General features: G+C 41.5%; 1 protein-coding gene, 1 long non-coding RNA gene and 1 other non-coding gene across 4 annotated transcripts; 1 reads left to right on the plus strand and 2 right to left on the minus strand.

Moving 5' to 3' along the window:
- Positions 1-304: 304 nt before the first annotated feature.
- Positions 305-18,036, minus strand: pthlha (parathyroid hormone-like hormone a). Of its 2 annotated transcripts, none has more exons than XM_084909211.1 (4): positions 17,902-18,036; positions 5,684-5,795; positions 1,191-1,727; positions 305-956 (listed from the first exon to the last, which is right to left on the minus strand). In XM_084909211.1, exons 2-3 carry the CDS (start codon positions 5,788-5,790, stop codon positions 1,214-1,216), a joined length of 621 nt encoding a protein of 206 aa, XP_084765337.1. In that variant the 5' UTR covers positions 5,791-5,795; positions 17,902-18,036; the 3' UTR covers positions 305-956; positions 1,191-1,213. The 2 variants fall into 2 exon arrangements, with proteins under 2 accessions (XP_084765337.1, XP_084765336.1); XM_084909210.1 differs by lacking the exon at positions 17,902-18,036 and adding an exon at positions 5,889-6,184.
- On the plus strand, positions 1,650-5,689 carry LOC146369594 (uncharacterized). Its single transcript, XR_014797285.1, has 3 exons — positions 1,650-1,749; positions 3,302-3,365; positions 5,149-5,689. It is a non-coding gene; the product is annotated as an uncharacterized LOC146369594 (long non-coding RNA).
- On the minus strand, positions 8,058-8,130 carry trnat-ugu (transfer RNA threonine (anticodon UGU)). Its single transcript has one exon. It is a non-coding gene; the product is annotated as a tRNA-Thr (tRNA).
- Positions 18,037-19,241: the final 1,205 nt, after the last annotated feature.

Consider the following 19,241-nt stretch of genomic DNA (forward strand, 5'->3'; position numbering starts at 1 on the left):
ATGTGAACTATTGGTCATATATGCTCATCAACCACTTGTTAGGTACAGAAAAACTGAACTAAACTGAGATGTAAAATTAAAATGAAGTATTCCAAGTTGAACAATACTATTTACAGTATAGACAAGATATTACAGGTAAAAAACAGCCCATGAGTCATAAGGAGGAGTTTTAAAGTTGAATCCACCACAGGTAGGAATGATTTTTCCTCCACACCCACAATGAACCATTTATTAGATAGAGCTGTTCAGTGTGGGTGTCGAGAAAAATGATAAGTGTTAGCAATAATGAAACAAAGACACGAGAGGCTGAGAGAAAGATACTGTCAAATGTTTAATCCATTCAGTACAGGCTGTTTATCTCAGTGCAAGTGCCAAAAACAACAATATGAAGCCGTGTTTGGTTTATGTACACATGTGATGTTTGGCCGTGAGAAGCAGAGCGGTTCGAAGACAACAAACTGAAATCGAACAAACAGCAGCAGAGAAACAAAAATAAACTGGACCCTTGGACAGACCGACTGAAAGGTAACACAGAGAGACAACCGTCGTTTTTCTTCATTTCAATCACCCACAAACACAAGTCAATGAGCAAAATTAATGGTATATATATTTATATTTATATATCTAAAGTGCATTACGGTACAAAAATATAGAAGGTCAGCAGCACCTCGATACATTTACAAAATAAATACACCATTCAGACAAAATAAATTAATGCAAAAAACTGAACATAATTGGAATTTAAAAAAGGGAAAAGCAAGGATTCACAAAGAGTAAAATCTGTCGCCCTGCGGAGCGTCAATAAGGTTTATTTTCTTATCATATTCTGCTATCTACTCTGCTATATTTAGAATATTTACACATAATAAATATTTTCCAATTTCTTTCCAAACAATCACAGTTACAGAGTCTGTAATGTGACCATTTAGGAGTCCACTCCAACCGTCCGAAGGTTTCTGCAACACAGAGACGGAGAAAAACAGGTGAATCAGGGTTTATTCACAGAGCTCCAACTGTCCGCCCTATTTTTCACACATCATCATCTCAGCTCCACAACACTGACACAGCAGAGAGTCAGTGCACTGCTGCACTCTGCAGTATCTGCAGCTGTAACGCGGCACACGCGTGTTCTGAAAACTCTCTAATCATGTGATCATGTTCTGAAAACCAGGTCAGCTGTTTGGACTCACCTTCGTCAGAGACTGACGGCGTTTTAATGCAGCGCCCTCTGGAGGCCGAGCAGAGACCTCCACTCCAGGTGGAGTCCGCTACCCAGCTCATCCTCCAGCCTCCACCCCAAAGAGCGTGCCCTCCTCTTCCTCTTTTCCCCTTCCCTCCTCTTCCCAGCCCTCGATTTCTTCTTCTTTTTGCCCGACACTTTATTCACGCCGTCTTTGTATGTCTGCGACTTGTTGGTCTCCTGTGGCAGGTTGGTGCCCTCCTCCTCCTCCAGCCGGAAGTTGATGGGGAGGTTCTTGGTGCCTCCGGGGGGTTTGGAGTGCAGGGTGCTGCCGGTGGTGCTGAGGTTGATTCCCAGGCCGCCCCCCGGCATCCCGACTCCGGCGTCGCTGCTGCTCCCGCCTCCCCCTGTGGTCCGCATGGGGAGGTCACGGATCTCTGCCGTGTGGACTTCGTCCAAAAGCGCCTTCAGGAGTAAAACACGCTCATGTTCCATCATCATCCGGCCTTTGTCGTGCATCAGCTGAGCGTGACTCACCGAGCGTTTCCTGAACAGAAGAAAGAGAGAAGGTTTGTTTACATGAAGCTTTTCATCGTTCTAAAAGATTTTCAATCAAACAAAAACAACAACGCCCTTTTAAATGCTTCAGAGCTCATCTCTGCAGGTTTCTCCTTAAATAAAAACACCCTGTGACTCTGGCTGGAATCAAAAGTGTTACCATCTACACCACAGGAAGCACTTCATGCAAAATAAAATAATATTTTTATTGTTGAAAAATTTGGTCTAATATTTGTTTTTACAGGCTTATTGACGAAGCTAAACACATGTGCATTATTTTGGGTTTCTCCCTGTTGTCCACATACTTTTGGCATTTTAGCGTTCACCTGACTGACCAGCAGAGGGCAGTACAGGCAAATAGTTTGAAATGGAGCAGCCGGAGAAACTATATCCTTCTTCTCCTTTATAAATTCGACGGCATTTCTTGAACACAGGTTTCACTGCTGTCTTTCCTCTCCAGTTGTTTTTGGACAGCGCTGTTGCATCCATGCAGAGAAATGACCTGATTCATCAAACCACAGCCGTGCCGTTGCTTTCCAAGCCTTTTAAAAGTGATACAGAAGATCCCCGCCCTGCGAGGAGGTCCAGGAGGGTTTTCTCTCCTTTTAGATGAACATGAGCGCAGCCAACGCTTTCACTCTTCATCAGCGTGGATGTTAACCGGCACATTCGTGGCACTCAGACCCTTGAGGGATTACAAAAACTGCTGCCACAAACACTTCGTGCCAATTAAATGTGGTGGAGGAAAAAGAAAAAAAAGCTGCTGTGATTCTGAAATGAAGCTGCACATTCCTCCACACTGAAAAAATGAGTCATAATAAATCTATCGACTCTGATTTTAGCTGAAAACCCATCAGAGGAGTTCAGTCCTCAAGTCAGCAAAAACACCATGAGAGTTACGATCGTTTAGTGTCAACTGCAGCAGCGCCACAGTTAAAACTCCACAGTTTGAAGAATGAAGGCCTAAAAAATGAAGCTGGAGTTCCTCTGACGTCCAGCAGAGGCTCCAGCAGTGAGTTTACAGCCTGACACGGTGTGTCTGTGGATAATTTCCTCCTTCATAACACCTGTACAAGGGAGCACATATTTAAAACTCACCCGTTTAACTCAACTTTCATCTTAAAGCATCTTAAGCTTAAAATTTGATCCATCTTATTTTTTTAACAAGCAGTTTCATGCTGGTTTAATCAAACCACCAACATGCTGAATCCAAGCAGAGCCTACACAATTTCACCTCCACAACATTAGTTAAGTTTCTCTCCTAAAGTTCATCCACTTTTTTCAAGACGAATCACAGTGATGGCGGGCTGCTGTGACGCAACACGGGGTAACAGCTGATTTAGGTTTAGAAGTTGACTGACACCATCGTCAGGATTTATGCTTTCCATGGTGCGTAAGGGTAGATGGACCTGTTTCCTCAGCTGATCATCATACCACTCGAAGACACACACTCACACACACACACACACACACACACACACACACACACACACACACACACACACACATATTCATACAGCGCTTTTATCTATGACTCTTCCTTTCTCTTGTTTTGCCCCTCAGGTTTTTGACCTCACATCCACTGCAGCACCTCCTGTGAGCTCCATGCAGGACTATGCTGACATGTGTGAGTCCTTATACTGAGGCTATGATAATTACTCTTCATACTGATGCACTGACTTGTATTCTCTCACTGATTCAAAAACTGTGGCAAAAAATCTGTTACAGCAACGTAGAGTTAGAGTTACACGGTGACGCAGGTTAGGTTACCTGCAGTCTCAGTTCGAGGATGGATCCCCTGTTACAGCACACAGGTATAATCTCAAAAATGCTTGTTAAGTTTTACAAATCAAAGATCTACAAAGCTGTGAGGGATTCAGGCTTCGCCGCAATGTTGCTTTACTGCGAGTCTCTGAGACTAACAGAGCAGCGGACACAGGTCGAAGGCTGCACACTGCTGAGCGCCAACGCCGCCCAGACACTTCAGGTGTGTGAGCACACAAACAGCTTCAGCAGGAGATACCGGAGGTTCCCGTGATGCCCTCCTCCACCCCCTGCTTTATACAGCAAACTGAGTAAGTGAAGCCTGATGACTGAGCTGCCGCTTCTCATTCAGCTTTTCCTGCTGAATAATAAAAATATCCAGAGCAGAACACACAGGCGGCCTCAACAGCAGCTTGTGTTTATATGCATACAGATATTTCCTGTAAATCGCCGCCTTTGAAAGCCGATCTGGTTCTGTTTTACCTTTAATATCAGTCACATCAAACACTCCACAGAGAGGAGGAGGAGCGGGAAAACAGGCCGGGACATCCTGCAGTGGCAGCGTTCCAGCGCCCCCCGTCCTCAGCCTGCCGGCTCCTAATTGTTTCTCTCTGTGGGAGACGAGTGAAAGACGAGTGTTTCCTAAAGGCAGCGGCGAGTGGTTACAGATGATTCACGGCCCTGATGGCTGACAGTACCGGGCGGCTCTGATTCTGATGAATGTTTCTGATGTTACGGCCCCTTTTAAAAGAAATTTGCAACTTTTTTTTGTCCGGCAAATAAAACACTAGAATTATTCCTGCATTAGCCCAAAAACAACCACACCACAAGACACCCAGAAAAAAATGAAGAATACCACAAAATCCTGACAGTCATTGTTATTATTATTATTATCATTATTTTTATTATTATGATTGTTATTGGCTCCAGATTTAAAGGGACTTTTTTTAATTACTCGCTGCAGATTTTAACTAAAACTTTCACCACTAGGGGGCAGCGCTAGCTGAGACATGTTCTCCCTTTTTAGTCGCGCTCTGGCTTCACCAATAGTTTTTGCTTTTACTTGGTGACCAATTTAACAGTTAAAGTTTAAATTTAATCACGGCGCCATCTCCTGATTCAAAACAGTATTACAAGAAAGAAAAGCTCCAGTTTGACTTTGTTAATATCTCTAAAATCAACAAATGCTTTGGACATAAAGTCAGTGCAGTCGAGAGGTCATTATGTTGACCCGGTGATGTAAAAACAAAATAGTTTTAAGTTTTAAAGATTTGAAATACCTTTAAACAAATGAATGTGCAATCATTCTTTTGTTAACGTGTAACTCCTTAACAGAAAAAATGAGACATATCTTTCATAAAACTGCTTCATGAATACCAAAAGTTCACGTTTGACAGCCTGAGAAGCACAAATTAAACATGAAAAACCATGAAAATTTATATTTTTTTGTCTCAGTTCTCAGTCATCCAGGTCATCGTAGTCAAAGGAGCTTGCAAAGAAAAGCATCTAGACTTATTTTTTTAATATTAAAGAAAACATACTGAACTACAATTAAGTCTACGGAAAACAGGGTCAGAGGTCAATAGCTCGCACCGCTGGCTGATTTTTGATCTCTTCACTGCGCTCTTGTTTTTCTTTCCACCCAGGTAGCGTGAACCCCGTCCCCCCCAAAATCCCATTAGGTACATATCACACACGGCAAGGGAAACGTCTGGAGCCCGTTAAGGAAAACCCGGAGCTCTGAATCACTCCGCTCTCCTCCTCCTTCAGCGTCGGCTCAGAGCATCCTCCCAATGCTTACATCCAAAAACCATCTCAGCGATATGATCTTTCCAAAGTGGAAAAAAAGCTCCTGAAGTGTGTTTAAAATTCTGACCGAGCAGCGTGAAGGAGCATTTATTCTGCTTGGCATCAAACAGCTGAGCAGGTTTGGTTTGGTCCCAAGCCGAGCCGAACATCAGCATTATTCATCCAACTCACTCCCAAACGCTCTGAGAGGACAGCGAGGGAGGTCGGAGGGGTTTATCGCACCGAGATGGTCTCTGCTCTGGGTAAACATACAGGTGGGCGAAGGCTAACTAAACACAAACGAGCACATTTTCCAGCCTGCAGCTCACCCACCGTGATGAGGCGAGCTGCTGGACATACATGAAAAGACTCAAAAATGAAATCCAGACTTACATTCTGCTGCTCAGGGCATCAATCGGCCGTCCAAAGTGCGGCACCGGAGAGCAGAGCAAGAAGACAGCAAAGCACCACTGCTGCAGGACCGTCCTGGAGAAGAACATTATTTCTGCAAAGAGAAGAAACAAGAAAGTCATCTCTCTCATTTCACCAAACAGTAGTTTAACCCAAACACGAGAAGAAAAGTTCACAGGAAACTTACGTTCCCACAGCAGCACAGAAACAGAAAAACACAGAAAACGAGTCCTTTCTCAAACTGTCTCAGGAGAAAATCCAGGTGATGACACCTTTAGGGGAAAAAAGCAATCCCGACAAGCCAAAACTCATCCAGCAGCTCCTCTTTGGTTTGTTCCCAGTTTAAAGCCTCCTCATAGAGTGAGCAGGGAGGTCATCCAGCTGCAGCTCCAGCGGTTAAAGGTGAGCCCGACTGCAGTGCTGCAGGTCGCTCTGATGGGAGCATTTGTTGCATGCTGCCTGAGAGCTGCTGCAGGTCAGAGACGGGAAAGGGGAGGACTTGTTAACAGAGAGGAGGGCCTCCTCACGCCTCCTTCAGGGAGGGGAGCAGAGGAGGAAACATGACAGGAAGGTGGCGCTCAAGCAGCAACAAAAGCAAGAACCACAGCTGGAGCTACGGAGGTCAGTTAGTCAGACAGTTAGCACAGAGTCTGAGGCCACAGACGGCAGCACATACTTAATAAAGTCAGTCATTCCTGCAGCTGCATGTCAGCCTTTCACACTGTCACTGCACAGTTATCAAGGTCTAAATCATCACAACAAGGATATTGTTGTGATGTAAAAAACATGAATGACATTTAAACACATTTTTAAAGCAACTTTTTATGACTTCAGACACTAGTGTATATATTCTGTGTCTAATGTAAGCTAATGTGTTGCACACTGAGAAAATAAGCATCACACCTTTTGGATTTTAGTGGAAAATCAGCCCACACCCTACTCTGCATCATTTAATCACTAAATGATTATTTTTTTTAATTAAATAATAAAAAAAATCATGTCAACCCCTCACAAAGCTCTTAATATCACCCGGTTTTCTGTATGACATCATAGCAGGAATATCTTTGTTAGGCCATCAGAGGCACATGAGCCCACCACATGTTCTTCAAACCCTCCACATGTGAGGGGCAGCCAGTCAGAAAAACTGAAAGCAGAACATGTATTTTTTTTATTTCTTTTCTTCAGTGCTGATCACAGCTCGACTGTAATTTGTTTTTAAATCTCAATATTCAGTTCAGTAAAAACAAAGGTGAAGTCTGTGATATCAGGCGATGGCAGCGTCGCTGCGCCTAAACTTGGTGATGGTTTGTGAGCGATGCACTCTGACAGCGGGTGTCAGCAGCGACCGTGAGCCATCACTGGCCTTTAGACTCGAGGAGTTAGGTGGTTTGTCTCAGGTACGATGCCTCTGAGGGCAAAATCGAAGGAGGGTGATGAGGTCTGGCAGGTTCAGCCCTTACCTGTCAGTGCAGCGAGGACGTGCACAGAAAACAAATCACGTGTATGAACACACTGCAGATCAGGACATTTTGAAACTATGAAGAAAGTCGAGCGGTCCATTATTGTTTCATATTGTCGTGAGTGAGACGCTATAGAGTCTCCGTTAACAAGTATGCAAAACTGTACTTTCATCTATCTTAATTTGCAAATGGGATGTAATTAAATTATATACATTTTGATAACATTTCACTGTAAAGTTCATTAACTTTTAATTCTAATATTTCATGGGCTGACTTGTTCTTAAGAGTAGAAAAGGGAAGTTTAACAACCTTAAAGTTACGTAAAATAAAGATAAAAATCCTGGAAAAGTTCAGATTCATCTGTATCTAGTGTAGCTCTGCATTAGCTCCATACGCCGTCCGGGAGGAGAGCTTACATAAGAGCGATGACAGTGTTGGTGGTCTGAGGCTGTTTGATCCTCACACATGAGGAATGTTTCCAGCTGAGTCGTATTTAACGTGATTAGATCAGATTAGATCAGATTCCTGTAATCAGGTGTAGAGATCAACGTGTGGGGACGGAGCTGCTGACAGAAATGATTCAGTTTAATTACAACAGATCAGATTTATAAGTCGGGAGAAAGCTAACATGCAAATATGAGACTTACACTCTGGAAACAATACACTTCTGTATTTTAAAGCCTACTGAAGCAGCTGGTTTCCATCATGATGTTAAAAAAAATACTCATAGTAACTCCATGGATAGACTGTATGTGAAAAATGGACATAGCCACCTAGCAGTTTCTAGACTCCATTTCGAAGCGTCACCAAGGTTAAAAATAAAGGAGCCAGAGAGGATTTTTACCCAGGAAACAGTGTGAATCATAGTCTGTTGAGTGTACACTTTCCATAATGCTAGGCTCCAGTGAGATTTGAACTCACGACCCCTGGTTTACAAGACCAGTGCTCTAACCCCTGAGCTATGCAGCCCGGTATGCAAGGTGAAGCTCCACCCACCACACCTGGCCAGCACTCAGGTGAGAGGCCGCCTAAGATTTTGGGACATGCACAAGAGCTAAAGCAACACAAGAGTGAAGTTTAAACTGATGTTTCAAAATACATGTCCCACATTGTATTAACAACCTAAGTTAGTTGAATTAGAGTTTTTCTTTTTTTTATGATTTTTAGACATTATGACCTCATTAAGCTAGTCTGAGAATTGGCTACACTGCCACTCAAGCTCTAACAACAACCTTTAAGACAAGCCATTAAAACTGTTAATATTTGTGACATATTAGCAATTTCTTTGTTTTTTTTAGACATGGTAGGTTTTTATTTTTCAAATCTGATGAGCCAAAATGAAGTAATGAATTTTGAATTCTATTGAAGGTTTGGCAGAGGAGTTACAGCTAAAACACGCGGCACGTCATCCTGAAAGCAGAAGAAATTTTTTATAGTTTGTGGATTGAACGGCATATTTGTTTAAAACAGCTTTGAGTAACGATGTCTTGCAAAAGCACCGGATTTACATGTTTTATTTAATTTTGTCCGAGAAATGTGCATAACACACCTAATGTAAGCTGAATTTATACTTTTAACTGCTGCTTTTTAAAAAAAAAAAAAAAATCATTTAATCTATGAAATACATTAACAGTGCAGTTTTGCAGTGAAACACATAAATGTTCTGATCGCTGAGAAAACTAACAGACATGTTTTACTCAGTATGTAAACATTAGATGATCAGAATACAAATCTATACATCAACCTTCTGGCTTCAAGTGGAGCCCCCAAGTTTCCTAAGTTAACCCCCACATATGTGAGAGCAAACAAGAGTAAGTCAGACAAACACGGCGGGCAGCAGCGCCATCGCCCTTCCCCGCTCTGACTGACACTCGTTGAAATATTAGCAATGTGTTCCAGCTGTCGCTTCCCACAATTAAGACCAGATCTCACAGAAAAACGCAGCCCAGCCCACACTCAGCGGGTCTTATCTCTGCGGCGGGGAAATCACTGGTGGGAAAAAATGTTTACTCAAGCATGTGGCATCGACTTTTCGCATGTTTGAAGCTGAGATTTATGTGCAATTTTTTTTTAACCCAGCGCCATGGAAACGCTAGGTTCGAAGCATGATTAGAAACAATAGACAGGAGATTGATGTTACTGACGTTTCAGCCAACTGACGTCTGAGTGCACACAAACATTTCTTGGCTTTCTCTTCAGGAATGTTAGCACCGATTCCCAAACAGGAGTTCCACTTAGATATAATTACAGTTTATAAATTATCCTTCATTGTAGCATGAATCCACCAACAGCATCAAAACCACATGATCTACACTACTGTGCAAAAGTCTTAAGCCACCCCTCATTTCTTTTTATTTCTTTGAGCCAGACTTTGTGTATTTCATTTTTTTTTTTTTTTTTTTTTTAATTTTCTTTAGCATTACTTCCCCAGGCTTTCACAGTTCTTCTTTGGACTCTGGCTGCTTTTCGACTCATTTCAAGTCCAGTCCTTGTACTGACCATTTTCAGAGGAATTATTTTTTTTGTTGTTGTTGTTAAGCCCATTAACTCTGACCTATGGCTAATTCAAGCATAAAAAGACTCCTAACTAAAGGGATAAACCAGTGTTGTGTCTACATAGCACAGACAACTAAGCAAAGAACAGATTTAAAATTGTATCTTGAGGCTCGTTGTTACTAGCATCAGAAAAACACAGTGTTTCTTCCCATTTCTTTAGCTGAATCTGTGAAAAATGCCAACGATAACACAGTTTGACATAAAATTGTATTTTTGCATAAACAAGGTGATTCCCAAAGAGCTGTTAGCTAAAAACCTAGCATATCTCAGCACGGTGTGAAGTGTCAGTTAAAAAAGGGAGGAAACTGGACAAGTGAAGGACAAAAAAAAGAGTGTGAGGCCTAAAAGACTTTCTACAGCAGATTGAAAGTCATGTCAATAAGAAAGAGGAAAACATCCAGATAAGATCTCAGAGATGCATTTGGACCATCAGCTGATCAATCCATGTGCGAGAGGTATAATAGTGAGTTCTCTAAAGTCAACATCCAAACTGCATGAAGCCACTGTGATAAAACACAAGGGTTTCTAAGCTTCATTTTCACATCTCAATGTTAGCATTTTAGCCTCCACTAGATTGTTTTTTGGAGACAGAAGCGTCCATGCTGACCTGTTTACAGATGGCCTAATACTTGACAGTGTTCAGGCTCTCTGCACAACAAACACCTCACTGAGCATGTGCCAGAAAAGTAAATGGATGCTGGTTTCTGTAACTCCTGATGTTTGTCCTGCACTCCTTCTTCCTCCTTCTCTCTTAGATGTTTCTTCTCTTGTCCAGCCAAACAGATATGAATAAATAAAGCTAAAACATCCTAGCTGGACCCTCCTTGAGTTACATGCAGACTCTGTCTTGGCTGGCTGTCTGTATTTAAAGAGCTGGACCTGGGTTTATGTTGGGACAGCTTTAATCAGTGTACCAGCTAACCCGAGCCTTCATCAGCTCCTCTAAGTGTAAAGAGCAGCATGAAAGGTGAAGATTAGCCCACCGTGCGCTCTGAAAATGTTTAGCTAACATTACTGACAGCCTCCTGGAGTTTCAGAAGAGCTGCGCTCCTCCTTATATAGGTATTTATCACACACATATAGCACATATAGATATTTATCAGGGCTTCCCTGCAGCATGGACTCTGAGTCTAAGGCAACTGGTGCAGTTGAGTCAGGCTGTGTTTTCAATTTACCCAATTATCTCAAACATTTTGGCTTGGCGACTGTGGTCTATTGATGCGTCCTTGATTTTTACCCAGAAATAGCAGCTTCACTGTAAAAGTCACTGTATGAACATGAGAAGCACACAATGAACACATTATTTGTTAAACCTGCAGGCTGCCAACATGAGCCCTGGACGCGGTGATGCAACAGAGCTTTCTGCTGCGCTTTTCATTCATTAGTGATCATAAACAGAATCCATTGTTCCCTCCCCAGTCACTGCTCGCAGTATAAAACAAGTCAACATTTGATGGTGAATGATTAATGCCAGAGGGAATCAGGGGAGTCGTTTTCCCCACAGTTTGTCTGCAAATTAGTCGAGTTCCTTCCAGTTTATGAGCTCCTCTGGTTGGAGCTGATTCAGGAACACGAAGTCCAGCAGATCCTCTTTACACCAGAGGACAAACAGAGGAATGCCATAGGTCTGTGGCGGGAACATGTCCATGTCCCTCCTCCTCCTCCAGAGGCTGGAAAGAAAGCTCTCATGTGCTTTTGGCCTGTGAAAGCCACTTTACCTGCATGTAAACAGGTACAAGAAAGAAAAAGTATTTTCCTGGCAGCAAGCAGCCTGTGGGGTCTGAGCCAGGAAAGCTGTTTTACATTCACAGAAAATTGCTGGGTTTTGGCAGAGCACCACATACACAAAACAAATGTCCGCTTTTAATCTGTGCGACGGCGCCCCGCCTCCCCTGCCTCTCTGCTTTTGAAAACAATTCTACACACAAAGCCATGTACTGTTGGCGTGCACCCCCATCCACGACCCTGACTCCCTCCTGAGAGCCCCTGCATCTCCTATAAGTCGTCACAACACGGTCAGGTGAGGGGTGTCTAAGGAGATGCTCAAAAGAAAACCTGCCACAACACTGAGGAAACATTTGGACTCTGCTAGAGTAGCTTTGTATGGTTCACGGCTCAAAGTAATCCTTCTTTATCTCACACCAGGCCTTGGTGCAGCCCAGTGGCTCTCCTGACTCTTTAAAACAACTTCCTTCCACCCAAACTCTGATAAGCACGCAGTGAATTTCCAATCGTGTCAGCTGGTCATGAGGTCGGGGTGGGGAGTAGAAAACTCTGGGAATCTGTCTGCAGCAGCTCTCATAGTCAAGGAATTACTGTTTGTGGTTGGACCACGGTGGTGGAGCATGTGTTCCTGTGGTGGGCGTGGGTTGTATAAAGTGAATGAGAGTAAAACTAGAGGGTGGGAGGCTGAGAGTTTCTGTCCATCCAAATACAAACTGTACATTCCTGAATTCCTCAGGTCAAACATGTCACCGCTGAGCGAGGACAGGGCCGCGAGGAGGAGGAGGTAAGCCAGAGGTCAAAATGAGAGCGAGAGGAAGGCCACCCCTGAGCGAGGGAGAGGTAGCGACTACTCCTGGTCTCTTCATCATCGCTCACTCATCTTCATCCATCACCCTTCCCCGCGGCCTCCATTCCTTACAGCGAAAACTCCTTTGTGATTTAGGGCGAGTCTTACAGCTACCATCGCGCAAGTGCCATCACGTCTGTTCAGAGTGTGAGGCCAACTCTTGTTCACAGGAGTGTTCATGCCTCACTTCAAGGTGGAATAATCACAAACACACACTCGTTCCAGTCAGCTGCACGACATTACACAGCGGCACAAAAATAACTCAATCAAACTTATTCATATGTTATTAACGCACAACACCAGCTGTAATGTTACACCACCCACCAGTAACCAGAACTGCAACCCAGAAACACCTGTCAACACCACCCGCCAGTGATGTCAGACATAAGAAGAAAAGCTCCATAAAATTTTACTATTTTACTATTCATTATCTATGATATTTTTTACATTTACTATTTTATTATTACAAACAACACATGCACAGTAATGACTTGGTATGAAGACTGTTTCGTAGTAAGCTAATAAATAACCTGGTGACGTAAAAAAGAAAGAAGGCTGCTGCGACTAGCACTGTTAGAGCTAGCCACTCTCCACAAACTGATAGCAACACTTAAATCACAAGAACAAGTGCAACAGACTCAAATTAGCAACACACTCTTTTACTACTTTAAACTACATAGATATGTTTAACTATTTCCATTCAACAGATTGTCTCAAGCTAATGTTATCATTAGCGTTACTATGTTGCTATTATATTTGGATGATATGCGCTTGTAGAAAAACAATCTAGAAAATTAGATCTGGTATCAGCCATCTATTAAGAGCAATAAAATAATTTTTAACGTACAAAGAAGAATATACAGGTAGTTGGGTTGTGTAACCACACTGGGTAAATCTGCCCCCTTGTGTTGAAGGTTGAAATTTTCCTCATGTTTTTTTTTTTTTACATAAAGTACCCCTACAGAGTGATTTTAATCAGATTGAAATTATGGTAGAATATTTATTCTATATCATCTACATTTAAATTTTTTTTGAATAAACCTTGTGAAAAAATGCAATTGCTTCTTTTTCAGTTATTTTTCCTGCCTGCTGGATGTCCGTGGGGTTGCTGCTGTTCGTTAGCTGTTTAACTGGGCACGAGTAGCCTCCACAGTTGGTTTTAATAATCCCCTAGACTGCCACTTTCTTTGTCGTTATGTAACAGCTGGATCCTGAAATATTCTAAAGACATTAAGTGAAGTTAAGCTTTTGTTTACATTCTTGCATAGTGTATATTTTTATAATGACTCCTCTGCACTAATGTAAAGTTTATGCAGGATAGTTTCGTATGTGTCGGGACTGATAAGTTCTTATAGTTTTTACAGAGTTGTGCTGTTTTATAAAAATACATGGCATGGGTGTAGTCTGTGTGGTTCTGTGAATGATAGAAAGGCTTGAACGAAGTCTGCAGTGGTAATGTTGTAGGCAAAGAGAGCAGTGTTCCTCAGTTGGCTTTATTAATCGAAGCCAACTGCCTGTTTTCACTGATGTGTCATCTAAACTCCCACCAGGAGCCAGCAACTTAAAAAAACGATATCATACGTCAGCACAAGTAACTGAAGAGGAAGAACAACGCTCAGCAGAAGTCATTCCTGCAGTTCTCTGGCATTAACTCTCAGCAGGATGAATGTTAGAGCAGCATAGAGCTCCGAACACCAGCATCATGGAGAGACCAGGGAAAGGCGCCTGCTGTCTGCCTCTCAGGCTCTTAGGGTGACTTTTGCAGATGTCCCCACATGGGTGTGCATAATCTGCTGGTGTGTCACTCTTGGATCCCACCAAGGCAATCAAGTCCCTAAACTCAATTAGATCTGATTATGGTTAGTGCTGCACTGCCAGCAAACTGGATTAGAATATGGAGAGGACAGAAAGTGGTTTTGAGCAGTTTTGACTTGCTTGTCTTTATGGGTTTAGGCTTGTGATTAGATTAGCATTTAAAGGGAGACACTGAAGGTATTTGACTCTCTAAAGCAGTCTTTAGTACCAAACTGTGCTGTCTGTGAATATGTCTATGATAACAGGACCACCTGCTTGTATTTAGTTTGGATTACAGGAAGGATGAATCACTATCGGTAATTCTCAGACATTAGGATCCAGCAGCGAACGAGCTAACCCCACAAAACAGAAAACAGGCTAACTGTAAAATTTTGGTGAGAAAACAAAAAACAACAACCCAAAAAACCTCAAGAATTCATTAAAACAAACTCATTAGTGATGCAGTGTGGTGATCGATCATGAGCACCACAGAGACATGAGATAACAACCTCACTAAAAACCACAAAGAGCATAAAGAATGGACACAGCTTCTAGGTCAGAAACGTAAAGCCTGTGCAGAAATGCCTTTAACCTGCTTTCTATTCTACCAGATGGTGAACGCTGTGGTTGCTGTTACACCCCTCTGAAACCCCTATTCTTTTTGCAGTGGCTGTGCAAGAGTCTGCAGGTGTTGCCTGGGCTGAATTGACCATTGAGGTGTTGATAAAGACATGTCTGATACAGACTTTGGAGAGACACACCAGTTTTTGTCTTTATGCTCTTTGCAACACAAACTATTTTAGCAAATGTAAAATAAAACCTATGCTTTTTGAAACTTTGATGTCAGTACTTATGTTTATATTGCGGCATGTTCATATCATAACATAAGATGGGGGCTCATCCAGGATATTTTGGACTCTATTTTGGATATTTTTGAAAAGATTAAAAAAATTGTTTTTTTTTAGTGGGTGAGTGATGGTTACAGTGTTCACTGTGATTGAGCAAACTCTCATTAGTCGATATATTTCAGGCATCAAAGCACTTGTTTGTTGTTTTCCTTTATTGTTTAAGTTTATCATGTTTGGGGGTTTTCCTGGGGTATGCTTCAGAGTTTGGTAGACTACATCTCTGGTCTGCTGCCTGCTCTCAAGTTTTCGTTTAAAGTTTCCTTGAGCCTGGTACTCCACTGAGGAGTAGGTAGGTAAAGTTTTTTGTTGATGGTGTATTTGGGAGTTGCTCAAAGTAAACCAGTGGCACTGAACTCTGCAGGAAATAGAGATCAGGTTGAGACCACACATTATTTATGGTCCTATGGCTGAAGCAGGTGGGCCTTATGTTGAATTAGCATATAGTATGTAGTTGTAGCCATGTGTATAGATCTAGTACACCAGTGTTGATGGATGCTAAATAATGAGGTGATTGCTTTGTGCTATTACCTTTAGTGCTGTGGATAATCTAGCTACTTTTGTTGGATCACTTGTGAGTGCTGTTGGCCAGGTAATGGAAATAACACTTTGTGGTGCTGAGCCACTCTTGTTGAGATTATTGTGTAGAAATGGCTTTTGTAGTAGTTTTGTAGTAGTGGCTCCATTTGTAGTTGGTTGCTAGTATGCTCCCCAATTGGTTGGGGCAGATGATTGTTGGGGTTTTCTCTGTTATATTATTGTCTATCTGTCTTAAACTATAAAGCCTGTTAACCACACCTGGTGAGGTGTGGATAAAGACATAGCTCAGGCTGACTTTGAAGAGGCACACTGGTTTTTCTCTTTATGGTCTTTGCGGTACCAACTATTTTAACAGTAGTAAAATATAACCTGTTTTTTTTTTTCTAAACTTTTGAGTCAGTCTCCACGTTTATGTTGGTCATAACACTGCAAAAAGACTTCTGGTCCTGTCAAAGTACAGTATATAAGGAAAAGAGCTCTGACTTAGAACCTTACTAAGCTTAAGGACTGTCACTCAGTTTGGATCATACTGAACAAAAAATAAAATCTATTTTATAGATCTTGGTCATACCGATTTTCAAAATGGAGGATGCACATTGGGTAATGACAAATTGTTAGCCAATGAATGGTCTGTTTTACAAACAGACCAACCCATCTCATCACATCCACATTTTTGTAATCAAGGTGGATGGCACAATGCTCAGATTTCAAAACTCCGCTTCAGAAATTAAATGATGAGGTTATTTTTTTACTTTTCTTCTGTCCTTGACCTAAGTATGAAAATAATGTCAAACCAAATAATTTAAAAGAAGACTCTTCACTTTTCATTTGAAATACCACGCTGAAAAACACCAAAACACAAAACATGCACATAGGCAATTCAAACTTTTCATCATTGGTAAAAGAGATCTTATAGAAACAGAAATATGCAGTCGTAATATAAAAGTTTCTCCTGTGTGCTATGGTTACTGGTTGGTGGGAAGTCTGAAAATGTTAATAAGTAAGAAAATAAACTCCAAGTTTCTCAGAAGTGGAATAATATATCTTTGACTCATGTGCCAGTCACCTTTAGTTGCAAACCAGGTTTTCACTGGAATTCACATACAGTGGAGTGTTGTGCAGTAAAACATAAATAATCTGACAGGAAAAGCATAACATGAGAATCGGATAGGAGTCATTCTTCGGAGAAAAGCTAAAAAAATGTTATTTTTTTCTGATTCACAGGATGAGAAAGGACACGAGTCTCTGTGTGACTGTGACGGAGCACAGTAGAAAAAAAATCCACTCCCTTCAGTCTTTCCTTTAGTGGTGGATCATTTTAAATCCTCGTTGTATTTAACAGCTATTTTATAGTTTAAACTGATGGTGACAGCATTTCTTCTCAATGAACACAAAAACCCTGCATTATCTTTCTGCCATTTTTTGTAAAATCAGATATTGCTTTATTATAAGCTATGATTTCTGACAGATGTTCATACACAAAATGACCACTACCTCTTCCTCACACAGACCACATTTATACTTCATATATAGTTGGTAGTTACTAGCTGTCTAGTCTATTCAGACTGGTAGCTGTTATGAAGCACACATGCTCCATTGTCCCTACTATGCTCAGTGTCACATTTTTGTACTTAGAAAAATAAATCAAAAAAAGCTACATGGATGTAATAAAGTCACCAATAAACACAATAACCATGCTAATATTTAAGTGTTTCAAATTTCTGTGCAAGTACGGTACAGTCTTTTGTCCTTTAAATGGCACCTCAGCATGCCAACACACTCAAAACTTTGTCCAAACAGGTTCTTTCAGTTCTTAAAGACCCAATCTTGACCCTATCAGACCGGCTCAGGGGCAATAATCAGTGTTATTGGTTCTGGGTCAAATTTTAATTGTTTTTTATTATGCTTTGTTCTCTTTGGACCAGGATAATTTGCCATCAGAGCCATCTCTTTCAAATAAATGTAACATCCACCTGGTCATTCGTCAATTTTACAGGTAGGAGCAGGATTACATTTAGTTTTAGTCATATGTTTAAAAATGGATGGATCTGTAAATAAATATGAAGATGTTAGCTTATAATACATTTCTAAATAAGTGTCATAAATACATCTTTGCATTATATTATTTTCTGTTAAAAGCTATTCTATAGTTCTATACAAAGATTTGGACATTAACGTAACTTCAACTCTAACCCTAATCTCAATTTGCTGTTCAGAAATGTGGTGGATAAGACAGAATTTTCTTTCTATGAAGGACTACTCTGCAGACAGAAGCACAAACCCAACATCTTGGTTACTTTACTCTGTTCAAAGTCGTCTCTGTCCTTCTGTGCACATATGACAACAATTAATTGTTTTGCATTTTGTACTCACCAGTTTTAGAGTTGCTGTCTTCTTCTGATTCTTCTGATTACGAATCCAATGAGGAGTTGTAAAGAAAATCAAAATTTCCTCACTCCTCTTGTCATTAGAGGTGTTCCTCTGAAGAGAGAGGAAGGTTTGTCGGCGTCTGCCGGAGTGTTTCTGCTCCTGAAGGTTTGCAAAGCCTTATAAATAAGGTTAAGCCCTCCTGTTGACATCATATGCCGGTCACTGCCATCATCACCGCCTCATGGTAGCAGCAGAAGCCATAAGGCTGCATATATAATTAGATGGATGAACTTACTCACTCGATCTGCTCTGCACTCCTCCCACATCCCTTCATTTTAAAAGAGGAAACACAAGACACCACAACTTCACTTCAATTCAGAGTCAGATCTAATGACACATGTGAGTGCTCTTTGTTGTGTTTGGTTCCCGGCCAGTAAATTTGGTTTCTTCTACCAGTTGTGGTTGTTTTACTCTTGCTTTGTTAAAAATTTCAGTGTTTTTTACTTTTCTGCACGTCACTGAGGCGTGCCAATAAAATAAAATATTATTCTTTCACCTTCTTAACCTTTACTTAGGCAGATTAATATGATAATTTAAAAGCCAGTCATGAAAACAGAATTGAGACAAACCAGCCGAGGTGGGTGTTGTGTCTGTTTTTGTCTCGGTTTTAATTCTACTCTATTAAATAACGACCCCCTGCTGCAGACTTTTGTTTGCCTGTCCGGAGGCGGCAGGGAAAAAAGAGAAAAGAGAAAGAGCTCCAAAACATGGTAGTAGTGGTTTTGTCCGTCACGCCTTCCACTGCTTGCGTAGCATCCCTCCTAATCTCCAACACGAAAGCAAAGCGCTCGGGTTTCCAGCCATGCCATCTGGTCTGAGGTTCTCTATGTTTAGCAGAGGGTCGTGGTTTGAGGTTGTGAACGTCAGGTCAAACACTCCATTGCAAGTCAAAGCCAGACGTTGCCTGCCTGCCATTTCCAGTGTGCCAGGACTGGCTGCCGGAGACGCCAAACAGTATTTACTGTACACGGCTACCTTCTGTTCCCCACAGAAATGCAGCAAAAGTTAATTTGTGTCTCTGCCGGGAAAGTCTTCATAGCGCAACCATGTAAGCCTTTACAAGGAATATGGAAGTGTTAGAAATAATTTTGTTTTAAAAATAAAGTTTCTTTTTAACATTAATTGTAATGTATGCTCATCGTAGAGTTGATACACTCCTCATTAGAAGGATACAAGCACGTGTGAAGGGTTAACTAAGAGCGATAGACAGTAGTGATGTGTTGAAGGTAAATTACTATGCGCTTACACAATACAGTTTCAGACAGGACAGGTTGCTTGGCCTT

Source organism: Perissodus microlepis, chromosome 17, assembly GCF_051167445.1.
Source record: "Perissodus microlepis isolate ML-2025 ecotype Zambia chromosome 17, ASM5116744v1, whole genome shotgun sequence".
NCBI lineage: Eukaryota > Metazoa > Chordata > Actinopteri > Cichliformes > Cichlidae > Perissodus > Perissodus microlepis.

What these genes read in the sequence shown, in the direction of transcription:
- pthlha (XM_084909211.1), bottom strand. Translation starts at nt 5,790, where the DNA reads ATGTTCTTCTCCAGGACGGTCCTGCAGCAGTGGTGCTTTGCTGTCTTC. An exon ending in GATGCCCTGAGCAGCAGAAT is followed by an intron (nt 1,728 to 5,683) that starts GTAAGTCTGGAT and finishes TCTTCTGTTCAG; the next exon opens with GAAACGCTCGGTGAGTCACG.